Source organism: Trichoplusia ni, chromosome 1, assembly GCF_003590095.1.
Source record: "Trichoplusia ni isolate ovarian cell line Hi5 chromosome 1, tn1, whole genome shotgun sequence".
Lineage (NCBI taxonomy): Eukaryota > Metazoa > Arthropoda > Insecta > Lepidoptera > Noctuidae > Trichoplusia > Trichoplusia ni.
In genome coordinates this window covers 6,779,274-6,799,329 of record NC_039478.1, presented here as the reverse complement: position 1 = coordinate 6,799,329, position 20,056 = coordinate 6,779,274, and the positions used below count along the sequence as shown (strand labels likewise).

The 20,056-nt window shown below is 33.7% G+C and overlaps 3 protein-coding genes across 4 annotated transcripts; all 3 read right to left on the bottom strand.

Annotated features, from left to right (window-relative positions):
- Positions 1–145: 145 nt before the first annotated feature.
- On the bottom strand, positions 146–4,239 carry LOC113492222 (arylphorin subunit alpha-like). The gene is made up of 5 exons (XM_026869600.1): positions 3,014–4,239; positions 2,474–2,577; positions 1,494–2,315; positions 1,219–1,364; positions 146–1,002 (listed from the first exon to the last, which is right to left on the bottom strand). Exons 1-5 carry the CDS (start codon positions 3,105–3,107, stop codon positions 147–149), a joined length of 2,022 nt encoding a protein of 673 aa, XP_026725401.1. The 5' UTR covers positions 3,108–4,239; the 3' UTR covers position 146.
- A 93-nt stretch (positions 4,240–4,332) lies between these two features.
- LOC113492230 (troponin C) lies at positions 4,333–7,091 on the bottom strand. Its single transcript, XM_026869609.1, has 5 exons — positions 6,981–7,091; positions 6,520–6,691; positions 5,749–5,851; positions 5,475–5,623; positions 4,333–4,711 (listed from the first exon to the last, which is right to left on the bottom strand). Exons 1-5 carry the CDS (start codon positions 6,981–6,983, stop codon positions 4,683–4,685), a joined length of 456 nt encoding a protein of 151 aa, XP_026725410.1. The 5' UTR covers positions 6,984–7,091; the 3' UTR covers positions 4,333–4,682.
- A 3,830-nt stretch (positions 7,092–10,921) lies between these two features.
- On the bottom strand, positions 10,922–15,928 carry LOC113492209 (arylphorin subunit alpha-like). 2 transcript variants are annotated; one of them, XM_026869579.1, is made up of 5 exons: positions 15,473–15,928; positions 14,127–14,254; positions 13,261–14,049; positions 13,026–13,162; positions 10,922–12,943 (listed from the first exon to the last, which is right to left on the bottom strand). In XM_026869579.1, exons 1-5 carry the CDS (start codon positions 15,576–15,578, stop codon positions 10,954–10,956), a joined length of 3,150 nt encoding a protein of 1,049 aa, XP_026725380.1. In that variant the 5' UTR covers positions 15,579–15,928; the 3' UTR covers positions 10,922–10,953. The 2 variants fall into 2 exon arrangements, with proteins under 2 accessions (XP_026725380.1, XP_026725388.1); XM_026869587.1 differs by having other exon boundaries at positions 10,923–12,943; positions 13,026–13,147; positions 15,473–15,921.
- Positions 15,929–20,056: the final 4,128 nt, after the last annotated feature.

The window sequence follows — 20,056 nt, the reverse complement described above, 5'->3', positions numbered from 1 at the left end:
CACTTCATATTATTTCTTTATAATACAATTTTTAATTGCTTAGTAAAACAAAATGAAACCATCTAAAAATATTTATTTCAATCAGAACTCCTTAATACAGCTACATTGTCTTACAAAACATTCATAGATCAAATTTGTCCCTCAATTTATTGCAAAATAGGTGAAAAATATCCATTCTTTGGAAGATGGTTACGCTTATGATATATTGTTATATTGTAAAATTTATAATTCGGAGCATCATCATCAAATGCCACGACAGGTCTGTTAAAAGGAAAGCCCAACGGTTTCTTATCAACGTTTTGATAAATATCACCATAGTAATTATTCGGGGAAATCAAATCCTCGTCCAGTTCATCTCCCACAGTTACCATGACAAACAATGTCAGATTCAAACCCTTCTCCAACCCTCTTGGTATCAAAAGGTTTTCTGGAAACTTAAACATATTGTATTTATTTATTTTGTCTTTCGTCGATGGGAACCCTTCCATATTGTAATATTCATCATTTGAAAATCTATTTGATGTATCGGGCGACCAAGTTATTGTGTTGATGCCTTCTTTAAAATGAAAAACAAACTTATCTAATTCAAAATACTTTGTGTAATCATCCCAACAGTTGTCTGAACATGGTGGTCCTAGGAACAACCTGATAACGCCATCAGTAGCACTTACAGATCCTATTGTAATGTTGAACTCAAACTTGGAATGCTTCAATCTCTTTTGTCGCGCTGTTATGGTCATAGGAGTTTGTGAGTGTGACAAGTCCTTTTTACTCACAGCCCGGTTTATATTGAACTGATAGTAGTCGAAGTACGTTGTTATTTTGGGAATTTCAACATTAATGATTTCAAAATTACCGGCAACGTACTGGCGTAAATAGAGAGGGTCAATGGACTCTTTGTACTCAGTAAAGTAGTTTAGAACATATTGGATCATATACCAATATATCGGATCTCTCAATGACGTTTCAGGATGGTGCAATAGAGATGGAGCCGGATTGTATCTGTAAGAAAGTTATGTGTTTATTTCATATGGAATAGTCTTTAAATACTGAAAGCTCTCAGTAGTTACATCACTTAAGTTAGTTATAGATAAAATTTTCAAATAAAATGCTTTTTGCAATGCTATTAATATGCTCTTGTTGGGTACATCACAAAACACATCACTTTTATATTACATACTTCCAATTTCTTCAATATAAGTGATCAGTAATACTTACTCATCGTACGGATAGCCATTGCCGCCATACCCAAATAGCGCTCTTACAATTTTAGCAACCCTGCCCATTTCAAAGTTAGCACGAATTAATTTCGTCAATAAATGAACGTAGTTGTCTTCCGTCATTGCTAAAGGATCCGTGTTTTCCTGTAAACCATTTTTAATACAATATTAATTTTCTGTTGTTGACTTTCAAAACATTTATGTAACCATATTATCACTAAATCAGTAGCGCTAATTACTGTAAATTGTTTTCGATATAATGTAGGTACATACCATCACAATCAGACCCCGAGACATACATTCTCTAATAGCAATGTCTATTCCTTTAATTTTAGCTCTATCATCACTCCAAGTACCTATAGTACTCGATCTACAAGGGAAAGGTAATCCATTCTCATGAATGAGGTATGGATTAAAGTTATCATATTCAGGAGCTTTAGTGATGTTAGTAGCTTGTCTTAAATGCTCCTTTTCTAAGATGTGTCGCGCTACGAGTTGTTGGTGTATGAAGTAGTAATGTTCGTCATGTCTAGCTGTCATTGTGTATAACTTATGACGGAACATCCAGTACGGATGCATCAAGTGGACTCCGTAGTAATAACTGTTTAAGGAAATATCCTCTCTGAAGTATGTGAGTTCTTCTTCGCCGCCATTTTTAGGTAGATTCCAACCTGAGTAGTTACTGTTGATGACAATAGTATCATGTATTTTATAGTACTGATCGACGCGCGCTTCGTCAGTATTGTTTATATGGTAATTAACGGAATGACTGAGTTTTAAAGCTTTCATTATCGTTTCACCGTTGACAAAAAAGTTTGGTTTTGTTATGAACGGTGGTACGAATGATGCATGTCCGAGACGTTTGTCTCTGAATAGCATGTTGAGCTGGAATACATAGTTAACAAGGTCTTCATTCAATTCATCAAAGTTGAACAGTTTGTCGCCATTATAGCCAGCTATCTCGGCACCATGGATTAATTCAAACAAACTGCTTGCTGCTTCTTTCATATCTTCGTTGTAAATGTTAAAAGTAAGGCCTCTCATAGTAGTTCCTTTTCTCATGTAGCTACTGAATATTTTGTAATATTCGTTATACTGAAATTAATAATAAGAATAGAGAGTAAGTATCAGTTTCTGTACCAGAGATGAAAATAGAGTTAGTGACTCTATTGTTATAAACTTATGGGGACGTCATACTTTTCTTGAATATTAAACCTTGCTGTATATTTTTAGTAATAATCATACTTGTTTACCTCTAGATATTCATAGTGAAGATTCCCATTTCTCTGTGATCCTTGCGTTGAGTAACTTCCGGGAACGATGCCCATGAGCGGACCATCGTCGTTAATAGATATTTCTGTCAAAATATTGTTTTTATAGATTTTGTATAATTTGAAAAAAACTACTTTATTCGCCTAGTGTCTAAATAAATTCGCTTTGCAATAAATTATGAGCGTCCCTTGTTACGTAATATGACAGAACAAAGAACTTAACGGTAACTACGCGCTGAATCGCAAGAAAAGAGTATAAAAATATTATATTGTTACTCTCATAGTATATTTAATTGTACTTTCAAATGGTGCACTTAAGTTTTCTTAAAAAAAAGTATCGATATGTATAGAAAAAAATATTACGCAATCGAATAATTAAAATATTATTATTATGTTTCTATCGTCATCAGGCCCATAATTTACTACCCATGCCAATACATGGATATGAATTTAACGTATTTATTTGACTCGACTTGGACCTGAACTATCAGCATACAATAAAAATAATACACAATGACGTACCTCCATCGTTCACAAAACTACCAAATTCATCCGTTGGCGCTGACTTGGAAGTGCCCACAAAAAATAGCCATAGTAGGACAGTGAGTCGAAACATCACAAAGCCAACACTGCAGCAAACTAGTGCCGTAAATAGTTAAACATGGCTTTTATGCACGCGGGAATTCATAACAGTATTTCTACTGATCCAATTGAGATCCTGAGGGTCGCTTTAATGGGTACAATTTTCATTGTACACTTGTGGTCACGTTTCAACTTCACACCTTGATTTAGAACAACACCGCACTGCTCCGTCCACGCTGTAAGTATGTAATTTAATTTTGTTTACGATGGACGCTATTCCCGGCATTCCCGAGACTACTAAATGAGCTGTGATGAGATGACTACACTTGTTTCCACTTACTGTTGTTTACAGAAGCTTTTGTTGCTGAGCATAGCAATTTTTTTAGAGATAATGTCTTGAAACCCATGACAAATATTGCTTTTTCAGAATCTAGTCTATCCAAAGGTTGTCTGTAAAAGAACGCTTTTGGCGATAAGACCACCCATTGTGGCACCTTGTAACTATTCATTTGTATAAAATCCTGTACTTATGTGGTGTGCAATGAAGAATATTTTATCTATCTACATTTAGTTCAAAAATAGCACTCGAAGCCAATCGATACATAATATTGAGTCCACCAACCAATTCCTAAAATCATTTAAAATTTTAAATCAATTTCTTATTGAATGATCACGAAGGGGTGTCAGTGCTTATTCGAAACACATATGCCTTATAATAATGGTAATATTAGAATTTATTTTCAAGTCAAGTTTTTCATATCTTTAATTTGTAATTACATTAAATACCTACACCTAATAATACTCTTAACAAATGTATTCTAAATCCAAATCATGGCACAAAGATTTTTCGCAAAGAAAAATATGAGCTCATTATCTTGGAGTTGGTAAAACAAATGCTGGTTTCTTATTGTGTCCTCAATTGTACAATACCCACAGGAAACAAAATGCAATTGGACAATTTTTCAATTGCGGGACTTGGAACTCGGTTAATTTTGGTCAAGAGGCAATTCTTCACTCGAACGCAATTACCGTATAAAACAGAAATATAAAATGTGCCAGTGGAAATATTTATGAATACATGCTTACATAACAAACGGTCGAATAAATCATTATGACTCTAGACACTACCGCGCGGTATTTTTGTACCTTTGATCAACAAAGCTAGTGTGTGCTCGAGATACGCCGGCAATGTGGAGCTTGAAGGAATCGGGTCAAGGACAATATCATACGTCAATTAAAACCAGAGTAAAAGACTGCCGTTTTGTATTGACGTTATAATGATCATGTTTTAAGTATACTCCCAATAATGTGCAATGCGTTATAAATATTAGCATATAATTGTTTGTGAACTCGTTTCGTTTAAATTATTCCGGAAATAATTTTTGAAACGAATTTAGAAAAAAATCCTGGCCTACCCTCGTAGGTTAAACTTTATTACATAAACAAGTGCCTATCTATAAGATAGAGTAAAATGTGCAAATTAATTAAACAACCATGCTAATACCGCATCAGGTTTTGTACTAATGTCATAGTCTTAACTTTTTAAAATACAATAAAAATAACATCTAAATATAATAATACTATAATTTAAAAGTGACAGACGATTTGTTTAGTCTCCAGTCATCATCTCCATGAATTCTGAAACAAGATAAAAATCATTGTTAAAAACATATTTTAATAACTAATAATACTGTAATTATTTGAAGTGCAAGATTAACAAATACAGATAATTAGTGTCCAAAAATTACAATACGTAGTTTTAGGAATAATAACGTTTTTCATGGACACTTTCCGTTTGAACAATACATAAAAAGAGGAACCAATTTATCCGCATTTTTTCAGAAATCTATTTCAGTTAATTCTTTGATCTCTGTCCAAAACAAGCGGAGATTAGTATCAATGAATTAATATTGCAATGTGCTAGTAAGTCAACATAAATTTTGACCGTCGCATACCACATTCCTTTTCGATGCGCTTGTAATGTTTCAGTATTAGTATGTGTGTAATGTTTATGTATCTATGTTGCTTTCGCGAAAATTTATGCCATAGTTTATCTTCACAAGCAGCTGCTGCGGCATTCAGTTAGTAATCGTCTCAAAACGGGATTTTGTTTTAGTAGAACAGACGTTTTACGGGTTTTATAATATATTGCTATATCGGCCGACGCGGTTTGATACGTGGCCAAATTGTTATGTTCACGGTTCTGACATTTCTGTCACCAAAATGACATCAGGTAACTGCGTGTTAACTGCGGAGGCCTGTCTTGGCTGTGAGACAAAATGTGGGCAGACCTCCAGCTCAATATTCGAATAAATATGATTATAATATTTGAAGCATTATTAAGATTTACTGGAAGAGTCATTATTTTGTAAAATATTGGAGATGTGACAAAAATATTTACCATCGAAGTCGACGGTTCCGGAGCCGTCAGTGTCAATTTCAGCGATGATGCCGTCCAAGTCGCTCGAACTGAGCTTGTCATCGAGGGCAGCCAGGATCTCCTTGAGGGTAGAAGTGGTGATGTAACCGTTGCCTTCACGGTCGTATAACCTGCAGATTAACGTTAAACCGATGTTAATCAAGAGGGAATTTTGCGGGAGTTTTCTACATACAAAGCAAAACTAAATATCTATTTTAATAACTCATTGTAATAAGCTGAAGTATTGTTGACAAACCTGAAAGCTTCCTTCAGTTCCTGTTGCATAGCCTCAGCATCTTCCTCCTCCAAGAAGTGGGACGCAATGTTGCAGAAGCCATCGAAGTTGATTTTGCCAGAGTCTTAAATAAATAAAAATAATAATTAATTCAAGACTAAAACCAGATATGCCCGAACCGTGAGCGCTCTATTTCTTTCATTGAAAACAGACTAGATAAATAAACTATGGAAACAGAGACATGCATCTTTCAAAGGGACTCGAAGCTTGGGGAGAACTACGGTACGGAAATAGCCTCATTAGTTCTCGCGACGAGTAAAAATATTCGAGAATATATTCGAAAAGGTGTCGTAGCCTCGGTACGTGTGAATTCTTGTTAGCGTATTTTGATGATTGATTACTTTTTAACAAGAGACGTTTGCAGCTGTTTATAAGACAGTTGTTGTTCTTCCCATTCTATAAATTGCTTCGACATTTTATACTTGGCAACTAAAATTATTTCGAGGAACATGAAATTTGTGTTGAAGCTTGCTGCATTTTATATTTTAATGCTATTTTCCAAAATTTTGAATAAAAGCTTAATGATTGCAGAATTTGATTCGATTAAATCAATTTTTACATTGCACTAATTAGTTGAAGTTGATGTTGAAAATTTCGTTGCAATCATTATAAAGTTTTACCGATTCTTTTTGCTATAGTAACACCAAATGTAAGTAAACACGGTATAAAATTCATCAATATCCTACAAAATCTTTTCATTTATGAATATGTCTAAAAAAAACCAATACTCACTTTCTGGGTCATTTTCGTCGATGAGTGCTTGCAGTTCTGAGTCATCAAAGAGCTGACCCATGGTGTTGAGGATGGTTGAGATCTTCAGGACATCTATGTATCCGGACTTGGTGGTGTCGAACATCTGGAAGGCCTTGCGCAGCATGGCCATCTTTTGGTCATCGTCAGTGTCCTAAAACAGATTGATGGTTGTAAGTCAAATAGGTTCCATTAGGATGTTTGTAACAGGAAATATTCAGTTGTCTAATTCATATTTATTGATATTTCGTTTTTATTCATGACTTTTGATTTTTTCTTTTTAAATTTTCTCCACTTTTTTCCTGAATTATGTAAGATTTTTTTACAAGAATGGTCGTTAAACGGAGCCATGTCAAATTTCTGTACACTTTTAAATTTTTGTCACAATCGACATCACATTCACGTCCATAGAGTCATAAACTTAAAATCCTTGTGATCCTCACCATGGTGTTTGTGTAGGGTTGGCAGTTGTAACAAGAACCGAATCCGAGTGCGAGTGTTGTTACACTAGATTTTACGTCGGCGTGGCACCCTTATTTATAGCATTCCTTCCTCCTCAGACTGGAATACAAAAATAAGTGAAAAACCTGCTGTCTCTCTCTCTTCAGTACACGTTCAGAATAGTGACGTTGTTATTGAGTTTTTCGTCAGCGTGAATTATATCTACGTCAGATGCTGAGAATGTACAGCAAAACCTGCATTCTGCAGGAAGTGAGCTGTCAGATTTATATAAACTAATTGACATCGACTCACACGTAGAAACACGAATGGTGTGATCCATTTATAGAATTATGATAGCTGTTGACGAAGCAACGCGTACTATTTTCCAGTACCAATACGCTCTTCAAGAACAATGACGTATTTGTTCATAATGACCGTTGAAGACTGCAGTATTCTATACTGCGGTCTTCACAACGTATAAGATGTATGTAGATCTATTTTTTCTTAGAATTTTCTATACACAACAGTAATACGAATTGCTTTTTGGGTACGTAATAGGTGCATGAGCACTTCCTGATATTTCGCAGCTTTCTCGTACTCTCTTAATAAGCCATTGAAGAATAATTATTTTCAGCACATGTGTATACTTTATCGAACGTAATTTGTTAAATATTTATGAGTCTGAGGAGGATATTTATGTATATCCTGTTCGAGAGGGATGTTTTGTACAAGGATGAGTTGCCCGAAATCTTGCATGCAACAAGTGAAACTGAACATTTTCAACATGTCCAGTTTAAAGCATACCAGAAACTATTGCGCATATAAAGTTGTGCCTTGATTAAGAGCAGGAAATTCCTTTGATGCGGCCGCCGATTCACAACAATCCCAACGAGAATATTACGTGTAGCAGCGTCACACCAGGAGTTGTCAACTATTTATAATTAATATCTGTGCGATGTTAAATTAAATTAAATTTCATAAATTTAAGCTGCTTAATATTTTAAGAAGTAATCATATTCTATTGAAGATGTTAATGTTTATGTCAGAATATTTTCTTTACGTATTACTTGTATTACGCTATAAAGATAGGCTATTACCATCATGTAAACCAACACAATAACACATTTTTAAACATTAACATCACCAGCGAAAATACGTATAACATTTTCAAAATCAATCAATATAAAATTCAATGATTTACGAACCAACAAATTATAAAACAGTAAAGTACTTATTTAGATTTCTACAAAATGATCGATAGCGCAAACGTAAATATTTGAACAATGTGCATATAACGAATAATGTGCGAGAGGCCGATGATTGGCGACCACTGGCGCGTGAAACGGGTTATACTGCGGCGCCGGCGCAGATATAGACTGTCGGTGATCGACTATAATTTTTGTGTTCTCATGTGAATGCCACAATGAGAGAAACATCTAATCTGAGTCGCGCTTTACGTGTCGACCACGTGTAGTCATAAAACAACAATACACGTCGAAATTAGGTCAGGTTACAAGTTTATTTTTAAAACACTTGCTAATATTTGTGACGTTATTTCTGGTCAGCGCATTCCTAAGCGAATAGTAAAGCTAGTTGCTAAGATTTTTGTTTGAATAAGGAACTACGCACGAAAAATGTATGTCTATCCATTTCGTGTTTTCACTAAACAATAATTGGCAATAATTCTGTTTAATTCACGAATAGAGAATCACTTTGAATTGTTTTTGAAATGTAAATTGGATTGCTGATTTTTGCGAGTCGCGTGATGAAAATTTTCGTTTCCTATATTTTGTGAAACACAACACTCGAGTTATTTCTGTACTTAATCAAGTCGTGTCATTATAATACTAAAAAATATTCGGAATAACGAAAACAAATGTGACAAGATAGCCATTGTCTTATGTAACACGGTTCATATAATACATCGTAAAATAATTCACGCTGTCTGTGCGTTAATTTCACTTTTGTTTTATAATTTCCTAGTCCGATTGTGACATTTTCTTCGAATTATTGGCTCTGGATTAGATGTAAAGTATGTTTTTATTTTTTATTTTTCTTTGTCTGTTTGTATCGATGGAACGGTCGAGTCAAACCTTGAATTCAGGCATCCTAGAACTATTTCTGATTTGAGAGGATATATTTATATCGGGAGCACATTTATCAATGTAACGATCATCTTGTGTGGTTGTGGCATCATTTACAAAAGTATTTTGAGTTAATATGATCATAATGTTTAACAATTTGAATGTTTTATTATAGAGACACGTCTTTTCTTTGATATTGTAATTGATTATAATATTCTTGTGTGTAGACGATTTAACCTACACTATTATGAGATTTAAGGTGATCCAGCCATAATTTTAACACTTTTAAACGCACTTAAAAACCTATTAAACCAGGATTGTTCAGTAATAAAAAATACATCTTATTTACGATGACAAAATACGCTTAACAACAGGAAATGAGTACCTATCGTAAATAAATGCGCTAATAATTTTACAGCCGAGCGAAGCCCACTGCAAGCCGCAGACTTATTAAATTTATTAGCCGATGCGTAACCGACATGTGACTAATTTACACAGACTTAACATTCCATAATCAAAATAATTGGTAATCACAGCCAAAAATTTGGACAGAGTTGCCGGTACCGCACCCTGAATCATCAGCGTCAATGGAGTGGAAATATAACTTCATTTTGGCACAGAACATCGGATTTTCCTTGCAGAATCCATCGGCTGATATCTGGACGCCAAATGTTAATAATTCTTGAAATAGTCTTCAGGTAATATGTCTTTCGTTTATATTTTTTACATTGTTTGTGTTTAGTTTGTTGGCAGCCAAATATTTGTAATTATTTTTCTGTCTTTGAACATCATTACATTTACTCGATCGTTTGAGTTTAAAAATCATGTCATCAACCTTTATTTGAATAACTTTGTTTTTTCATCTGTCTAGATTTTTTTAATATTTCCTGTAACCTACTTTGTGTATTAATCAAAACTTAAATAAATCACAAATGTTCCTCTGAGCGTAAAATTTTATTTAAAGCTTTAAAGCTTAGTTTTGCATAATTTTAATTTATTACACCAATTCTTCCCAAGTAACGAGGAAATATGATTTGCAATAATTTATGTATTTGTGTGCTGAGAAAATGTATCTACACCGTTTGACTTTAACGATATATCATAAAGTTTTATTTATGTTTACATCAGCTATATCGAATATAGTTCCTACATACCTGAGATTATCGAAATATTCACTTCATCTGTAATTCCGTGGAACATTTGGACCATTCCTAAATTGGTTTTGGTACTTGGAGGAACTATTGTTATGAATATGGATACCATAGCATCAGTTTTGTAAAAAAATTGTAATCGACTGTAAAAGTATTTTCTGTTTGTATTCTAGCTGTTGTCACAGTAGTGACCGATGGTTTTTAAATTTTCCGCGATGAAAATAGGGAAAGCGTAACGTCGTTGTAAAATGTTTGGAACGTTTCCAAAAATAATGATAGAAAACCTCGCGAAATAGCAATAATGTGCATTCGCTCTCCTTGTTATAAATACGTGTAGTTTGTTTTAATGGTCAATGAAAATCAACCACAAGATGTACCACGATCAAAGTATTTTATTAGTAATATCGTAAATGTTAAATAATTTAAAGTTATTATCCCTTTGCAGGTGATGGTGTTTACTATTCCGCTGTTGTGTCTCACCAGAAATTGATTGGCCCATTTGTTATGATGTGACGGTTTTAGATGTCCCAAAATAAGATAAAGTTTAGAACAACTCTTTAGTGTATTAATATTGTCTGGGTATGGGACGAACCTGTTGACTTTCATTGAAACACTCTTTATAAGATTATTCTAATTATGTTACAGATAATTCAAACTCAGTCGATCATTTTTTAAAATATTTATTTCTTAAAACACGAAACATTCATCACAGGGTATTTATTCTATAAAGCAATTGATATTTATTCGTAAACTCTCTCCGAACTATCTACATAATCAAATAAATGAAACAAGAAGTCGTAAACTGTGGGCATTCGCTTTCTTTCTTGATCTGGTTTTGGTTCTAAATCATTTATTTCGCTTTCAATTTCCTGTGAGAGTTCTTGGAGGTCATCCATACTGACGTCATTCGCAGTAATTTCATTAATAAGGTCCAAATAACCAGTATCCTTATTAAGCATTACTCTCGGTAAGGGCTCTTCTGACTCGGAGGTAGTCGCCATGGTAGTGGTTGCAACATATTCTGTCTTCGGGGTTGTTTTACGATATTTAGTATAATTTGCTCTTCTAGCAGCATAGTCTTTTTTGTCAAACTCGGCCTTTTTTGCTTTGTGATCAAATTTTTCCCTTCTATTGTATTTTGAGTGATCAAAAGCTGATTTCAAAAGACGCAGTACACCGTCAGCCTTGACACTTTCATCATGTTCAATATCATTAGTCATTGGATCTACAACAGTATACGTATCATATTTGTCTTTTTTAGGTAGTGATTCTTTTTTGTCAAGCTTTGATTTAATATTTTGGTCAAAAACTTCGTTATTCCATTCTATTGGTTTTAAAACATCTGTTGAATCTACAACGGGCTCTTGATTTTCGGAATAGGATACAGTCTCCTCTTCTGAGGGAGAATCAGTAGAGTATTTGTTGTAATTTTTATTTTTATACTTTTCAGAATATTTCTCGGAATATTTTTTCCTGTCGTAGTCTACTTTGCTTTTGTATTTTGCTACGTAATCGGTTTTTGAAGATTTTAATAAACGAGGCAAAATCGTTTCTACATTTTTATCACAATCTTTTTCAACTGATTTGTCATTTCTTTCATCAAATTCCTTAGAATCGTTTTTCTCGCTTTCTGATTTGATTGATTCAACGTCATCAGATTTTAATAAGTTAGTTCTTGTAGTAAAGACGTCGTCTTGAGTTTCATTTATAATATCTTCTGAAGGGACATTATATTCATTAACAATTTCTGTACTTTTATCTGTAGTTTCATAAGGTCCTTTTCGTGAATTGTAGTCGAATGGTTCTCTGTTTTTAGCAGAATAACTTGGACGAGACGATGGATCATATGTATTAGCTCCGTACCATTGCTTCGTAATTCCAGGACCTCCATAATTTTCAATTTTATTATCCTTTTTTTGTGTAACAGTCACATACTTTATCATTGCATTAGGCAACTCAAACAACTGTTTACTTTCAATATTTAGATCAAGCGGAAAGCCAGGCGATAATATAGCTGAGTTAAATTCCTCTATACCATTTGTGGAGTATGAATCGCCAAAAGCAGCTTTGGTGAATGGGGCTACGAAAACAAACATTTGAAGAGGCAAGCCTAGTGGTGAACCTTTAGGCAAAATAAGCCTTGAAGGATACCCAGTTTGTGAAGCCATCGTTTTCTCTAATGTAAAGTCTAACCCGTACTCCGCATCTTCAATTATTTTTCTAATATTTCTTAGAGACATATAGTCTCCCGAAAAATGTTTCATGTCTGCTGAGGATCTGGATATCATATTTGTTCCTATTTTAAGGTTTACTTCAAACATGTCGAGCAGTGTCAATAGATTCTTTTTGGTCGCTAGATCCTTAGGCATTATTTTAGGTCCTAAGTAAATTTTCACTAATCCCTTTTTAGCGACTAGTGACGAGACATTGAGCTTAATTGTAAATGGCTTATGATTTAATCTAGGCTGACCTATTTTAACGTTGAACGTGGTATTGCTGTCATCTATTCTTAGAGCGTCGGTAACATCAAACTCAAAGTAATCGAAAGCTGTCATCATCTTCTTGACATCAATGTTTACGACGTTCACGCCAGGGAAATATAGTTCACTTCTTGTATACGTAGGTAAAGCTTTAAGTGCACCATCAATAAGTTCTACTATTTTCTTGTTTATCCTCCAAAACATCGGATCCCGCATAGACGTCATGAAATGTTCTAGTACAGATACGTGTCTGAAATAATAATAGGTTATGAATAATGCTTAATTATTTATTATGTTATCATCAAATATTAATTAATCAGTGTTTACATTACCTGTTGTCTGGCATGTCTTTGCCAAGAAGTCGGCGAGCCAATGTCTCATAACTTCTATCTCCGGTGACAAGAATTTCCATTAAGTGATTCAGTATGTGTGTTTTATTGTAGCCACCCTCCCTCTGCGAAAATTGAGTCTTTTATAAATTAACATAATAATTTAGTTTTTAATAATAGGTAGTGAAATATTATGCAACGGTATAAAATGAGGTTAAAAAAATGTTTTGATAATTACCAAGTGCTGCACAACTGCTCCAATATTATTTTCTATAGTTTGTAATAATGTTAAATCTTCGTTGGGTGATAATTGAAGGGGTGCCGTTCTGTGATTAAATTCATTACCATCTGAATAAATCAACAAAGGATCGTAAGGAATATCAGATAAGGAATTCCAGTCAATGGATTCTATTTCGGGCAAACCATTTGCATATCTTTCTAATTGATATCTAGCCATAAATTGTTTCATCATTTGGTACATATTTTCTCCAAATCTACAACTATCATCTTTGTAAAACCATGGTAGCAGTAATTTGAGCTTTCTTAGATAATAGTAAGAGTTTAAGCCAACGTCTTCACGGAAGTAAGCTAACTTCGAATCGGCCTCATTGTCGTAAAACAATGCAGTATAGTTAGCATCTAAATAGTATGCATTTCCTTCATCACGGACACTGTCTGTAGAAATTACTTCTTCTCCAGCAAGAATGGACGCCGCCTGCTTTATAACGTCTTTTTCAATAAAATAATTTGGAAGCAATTCGTAAGGAGCAGGGATAATCAGCCTTTCTGTGTCTTTTCTGCTTTGCATCGTTAAATATATAGCATTTACATAAAGCCCACAGTTCACATTCTGTCGCGCCCAAGCGGCGGCTTTGTAGAATGTATCAAAGTCCTTGGCGTAGAACATAACTTCGTAGATTATTTTTAATTCGTCCATGTGGTTAGGGTCATATTCAGTGAATATCTCTCCTTTGGCTAACATACCACTTGATCTGAGCTTTTGGAAATTTGTGACTACTTCTGGTCTCTGAAATGTTAGAACATTTATTAGAAAAGGCTATGATATAAACTGTTTTACAAATAGTGCACAAAATTATTATTTACCATATAATCTTCAGACACTGGTGTAAAATCCTGAGCTAACTTTTTGATCGTGGCATCACTGCTGACTTCACAGACATTTTCAAATAACGGGACAATTCTTTTTTGAAAATGCAGCCATTGGCCTGGAACTAAAAACAAACTTGTTTATTAAACTATACGGGTATAATGCAAAGTGCCCATCCATTCCATGAGTAAATGATGTTCCCAAGAATGTCTTGGCAGTCGGATCCATGAAACATGTACTACAATGTAGTAAATACTATATTAGTGCGGTCAATCTCTGACATTCAAAGATCTGTATACAACGTGAAGTCGAAATACAATTTTAATTAGACCATCAAACTAGTTTACATGCCACTAAAATTAAATTATAATTGGCTGAGGTAATATACGACTTTCAACCTAAAATATATGTCTCGTGACACTGTTAGTGCATAACGTCATTGGTTGACTTTTGCGAACATCTAAAGGGCCATTATAGAGTGTCGCAGAAATATTTTGTACAAAAACATTAATTGCGAAGAAATCTGTCTCAAATCCCAAGTGGTCATACGATAACATCTACTTGTAACGAGCTGTTAAACATTCAAGATTGTGTGATAGGCACTCACTGGCCACCTATTACGTTGGACGGGGGCTATTAACGCTTGGGATATTATAATAGGTGCCAAGCATTTATCATGATGTCTCCTAAGTGCCTCTGATTAGCGCGCCGATGTATGTATAACCGTAATCATAATAATTTATGGTAAATGGCTATAGTCATTTATATTTAAAGTTACGCTCATTTATTCAAAATATTCTTATTGTATTCGGGTCTAGATATTGAAGAGAAAATGGGTTTCTTTGATTTTAGTATACGAAAGCAAGCAGTAAAAATATTTTCTGGCTTATTAAGAAAAATAATAAGTTCGATAGTATAGGAGACCTGAACTAAGATAAATAAAAAAAAATCTAGGAAATAGTAAGGAATTTAAATAGAAATAACCAGTCTGAGAATATTTATAAATTTAAAGAAGAAATATTAATTAGCTAGTTATCTACTAAGTAATCTTTGACAAAATTAAAAAGTAAACTAAACATTGGAATCACTTTACATGATCACTGATCGAAATAGTTTATCAGCTACGACTGCACGGACAGCAGTTCGATCCTCGCGCTGGACAACCCGGAGTCAGGGTATTTTTATTTTATTTTATTTAGGACCTCCAACAAAGAATATACACACAAAACCACAAACAATATAAATAAGATGATACATAATAATAAAGCACTAGACTGATAAACAGATTACACCTTGGATTAAAAACTCTTTTTAAGGAAAATAAAATTATTTAAAAACTTACCTGTTTTCATAGGCTGTATCCTGGGTTCCGTAGGCACATGTATAAGGTACCCTAAGATTTGTGTTACAAGCACTGTAACAACTAACGCTAATGTTAACGTCTTCATTTTGTCTTATTGAATGTGATTCTGTGAGCTAATCTCACCAATTTATAGAAATATTTTTTTCAAAGTTCATAGACTTATGTATTTGAAATGAAACGATAACAATAGTTGAATGCACTAGGGTTATTAATGTTAATGTAATTCTAGTAACAGGGTCATTGGTGTAATGTCCTAACGGATGATTCATTTAATAGTTGTGCAATTTGTTTATTTCGATGGACGGTAATTTTAAGGAGGACTAGAGGAAATGTTAACGTGAAGATAACATAGTCTCTTCCAAAAATGTTAGATAGAAATACTTAATTGGATCTAAAGTGACGATCGAGATATTTTATTGAATGTGGTCGACACTATAGAATTTAATCCTTATGTCGAGTGGGCGCCATAAATCTATTTCTTATCTAATTCGAGTCACATGAACTAAGATACCAGGGAGCGAACCCGTGGCAGCTCGCGGACATTTCGATTCGGTGGGGTGACCTATACCACTCGGCTATCTGTGCAATCAAAATTAGTTTAGAGCTCCTAAAGGGCATTATATTGAAATCAAGAAACAGACTACTAAGTTTTAAGCTCAATGTTTAAAGAGGCCTACAAAAAGGGTTCCAAATGATAATCAAGATACTCGAAGATAAACTCATCTCATAATTATCAAGTTATAAATTTATTTATATTTTCTTAATCGAAGGGAATGACCTAGATGAAATCAATCTGTACCTATTTGGATTATTATCTAACCTATATATATTATTAGTACGAAAAAAATCCAAATAATTGACGTTAATTAATGAGTTCTTTATACTGTCCAATACATAAATAAACGGAGATAAGAAGCTGTTTACACAATTTAGTCATAACAATATTATCCATATTATCAGAGCTTAAGAATGTTTGGCAAAACTGACCTATGTCAAAGTCAAGGCAAGTTTTCTTGTAATAGGTATGATTAGTCAATGTTTGTGTTTGAAATGATGCAAATCAGGAGAAATTTCTCGATTGTACCTCTTTTTCATAGTTTACATTTGGTTTCACCTGTCCCGTTATCTGGCTATGTGTAATCAAATCTTTTGACATCTGATGACTACATTGATCCTAAATAAAATCAAGCTCAAAACTGGCTGGTTTTAATAAATATTTTACTAACATTAGCTTAACAATAGAAATTTTATAAAGCAGTTCCTAGTCCTTCTCCCATATAGAAAAGAACTGGTCATCTGTGCCTGAACGCAATCATACTTGCGGATTATGATTTAGAAAATTTGGTTACCCCACCATGTTTTCGTTTGCCAATCATCAGAGATGCCTTTTCTTCACCTAGATCAATTATTTAGATATCTTAGATGTTCAAATAACTTTGTGTCAATGCATAATTTCGCAGAACATTCAATCACCGCGTGTGAATTAGCAAAATTTTTTATTCTGTTTTTTATATATCTTCTAAGCATCGTCATAAAAATACTAAACAAATCGACTGTAATGATTAATCTAATCAAACAAAAATGTCTAATTTTTACCAAATAATTTCCACAGAACTTAATCGTGATTATAAAACGTTATCAAAGTTAGGTTACCTATATAACTGCGAAAGTATCCAGACCAATCGACCTTTAAAATCTGTGGGTCAAACTGTTATCAAAAAGGAAAATAATTTACGATAAGTCAAAAGCTGATTACCTATTTCATATAAATATAATCCAGACAAAAAATAAATGTGAAATAAGGAGAGCCAAGTTCAACAATGTTATGCTTGGCTGCGGGCCTCGCTACAAAAGAATGGAAAGCCAAGTTCTATCCGAAATTTTATTAAAGTCTATTTCTTAGCTTTTTACTGGATGCCTATAAGTATTGCTGTAATAAAAAATGTGAGATCTTGAAATTTAATAGCCAGCCAAATCTTAGTCAGTTTTTATCAATTAAAACTGGCCAAGTCAAATTGTTTTTCGTATTGAACTTGGCTCTCCTTTTTTACATTTATGTTTTTAATGGAGGATTGAGAATAACATAACTTTTCGTGAAGAAAAACTAGTATAATAGGCTTTTATGTGATTCTTTGTATAATCGTGTGCAGCGGCGCGCCATGCCATCGACAACACAAGTTTTTGGTCTATATTTCATGTTTTTATTTTTTCCTATACTCACACAATTATCGAGATAGATTATTTTATTTTATTTTTTATTTTTATTTTATTTGGGAAACAAACAGATGTAATATAGTTAATAAAATACATACAAAATAAACAGTACTCAATCCAGAACAGTCTCCACATTAAAAAAAAATCTACAGACAGTCAGTCACTACAAAAATTTACGAAATTTTATACATAATGTTTAAACCGTTTGAGCTAGATTCATAAAATTTTGGCTTCTACCTACTTGTTAGTGATTAGATAATACAACACACATAATTAAATGTTTTCGTAAAAGAGATTTTGAGTTTTAGAAGCTAAAAAGTAGCAACAATTGGTTTGTGTAAAACGCACTTGGCGCTGGCTAGTCAGTTTCTGTGCCTGAACTTGGCTTAAAACGCTGCCGTGAGTCTAGACTATTGAAACGTATTGAAAATTTATGTGTGCAACTATTGATTTTCAGCTACGCTTAAATTTTAGGTATACGCAAGCGGTATAATATTTCGGCTTTCCTTTAAGATATTTTGCATTTTTAAATTACTCTTAAAGTCATTTTGTTAAGGTCAGACGATGCCACCTTTCATTTGACTTTATTTTGGCGGTTAAACAAAAATTTGAATGACATATACAACAAATGGAATGTAACGTACGATAAAAATACCATGTAATTATGTAATAATTTAATTTACATTTCCTTCCTACAATAGTTATAGGGAAATAAAGCTATCTATCAGCTTATATTATGGGCTGTACTCACTCGTTTCAGAGCCATCTAGTAGCATGTTGTCGCACTACTAAGAAGTAGGCAAAGACTTTACTAATGTGACCGATAGATGTCAGCACAATACAGTTAAGACAACATGAACCAAGATAAATAATTATTTCTGTGTTCGTATTTAAAGTATTACCAACCTCCATTAGGTATCTACCAATATGTATAGGAACAAAAAGGAACATCTAATTGAGATTAGCAGCAATAACAACTTTTAACTTGAAAATTGGGTACAGTATAAAATGAATTAAATCCTATCAGTCGCAGCGTGATGATATATAGCCTAAAACCTTCCTCAATGAATGGTCTATTCAATAAAAAAAGATTTTTTCAATTTGAACCAGTAGTTCCTGAGATTAGCGCGTTCAAACAAATAAACAAATAAACAAACTCTTCAGCTTTGTATATTAGTATAGATTTCATTCCATTACTTGTACCGTGTGAAAGTCTCTTATTAAAGCTTAGGTAATGCACCTACCTGTGCATGCATTTGTTTTAAATATTTTTTCTTCAAATATCCGTGTTATCAGATACTTAAATTATGAATTATTGAATTGAATTATTACTGATTTACTAAATGCATTATCGTGTTAAATATTGTAAAAGTGTAGTGATACGTAAATAAAAAAAAAAACGCTTACTGAGCTCTTTTGGTTAAAGCAGGTTTCATTGTTTGATCGGGATTTTCGTCTTTTATACATACTTGTGCATTGATTATCGTAACGTGCGTCTCTGCCAGTCCTTTACGTGCTAGGATACGCAAAAAGGAGGACCACGCGCTGTGGCGTACCTTTGGAGAGGCCTATGTCGGCAGTCTATAAAACAACGCACATTTATGGGAATTGTACGTTTTTAATCATGAGCAGAGAATTGGTTCAACTCGACATGAATATGGACTAAGGGTGGGTTCGAAACCCAACCTAAGTCCATAGTTGTTAAGATAAATACTTAACCCTGAGCAAACCGTTGCATAACTCAAGTATGAATCATCCACACGAGAGCTACTATAAAAAACGCTATTATCTCATCGCTGCCTGAATAAAACTTGTTATCTATATCTATACTTCTATACTTATATCTACTAATATATAAAGCTGAAGAGTTTGTTTGAACGCGCTAATCTCAGGAAGTATTGGTTCGAATTGAAAAAAATATTTTTTTGTTGAATAGGCCATTAATCGAGGAATTTAGGCTATATACCATCAAGCTGCGACTAATAGGAGCGAAGATACAATGGAAAATGTGAAAAAAAACAGGGCAGGTATAAATCATAACTTATATGTTCTAACCACGCGGACGGAGTCGCGGGGAATAGCTAGTAATATCATAAGGCTACCTTCATTTATTATTACCGGATCCTTCCAAAAATAGCTCTCTCTTCCATCATAAGGACTTAGATAACGGCCATTATAACACGTACGTTTCGGACAACAAATTACAGACGAAATGCTTTCGCCTCACGAGATGGAATTCGTTTTAATAATAAATCAAATATCATATCAAATAATGGCCTGGGTCTAATAAAGAACGTGCTTCAATGTTAGAAGACAAACACATACATACAGACATCTATAAAAGAATAA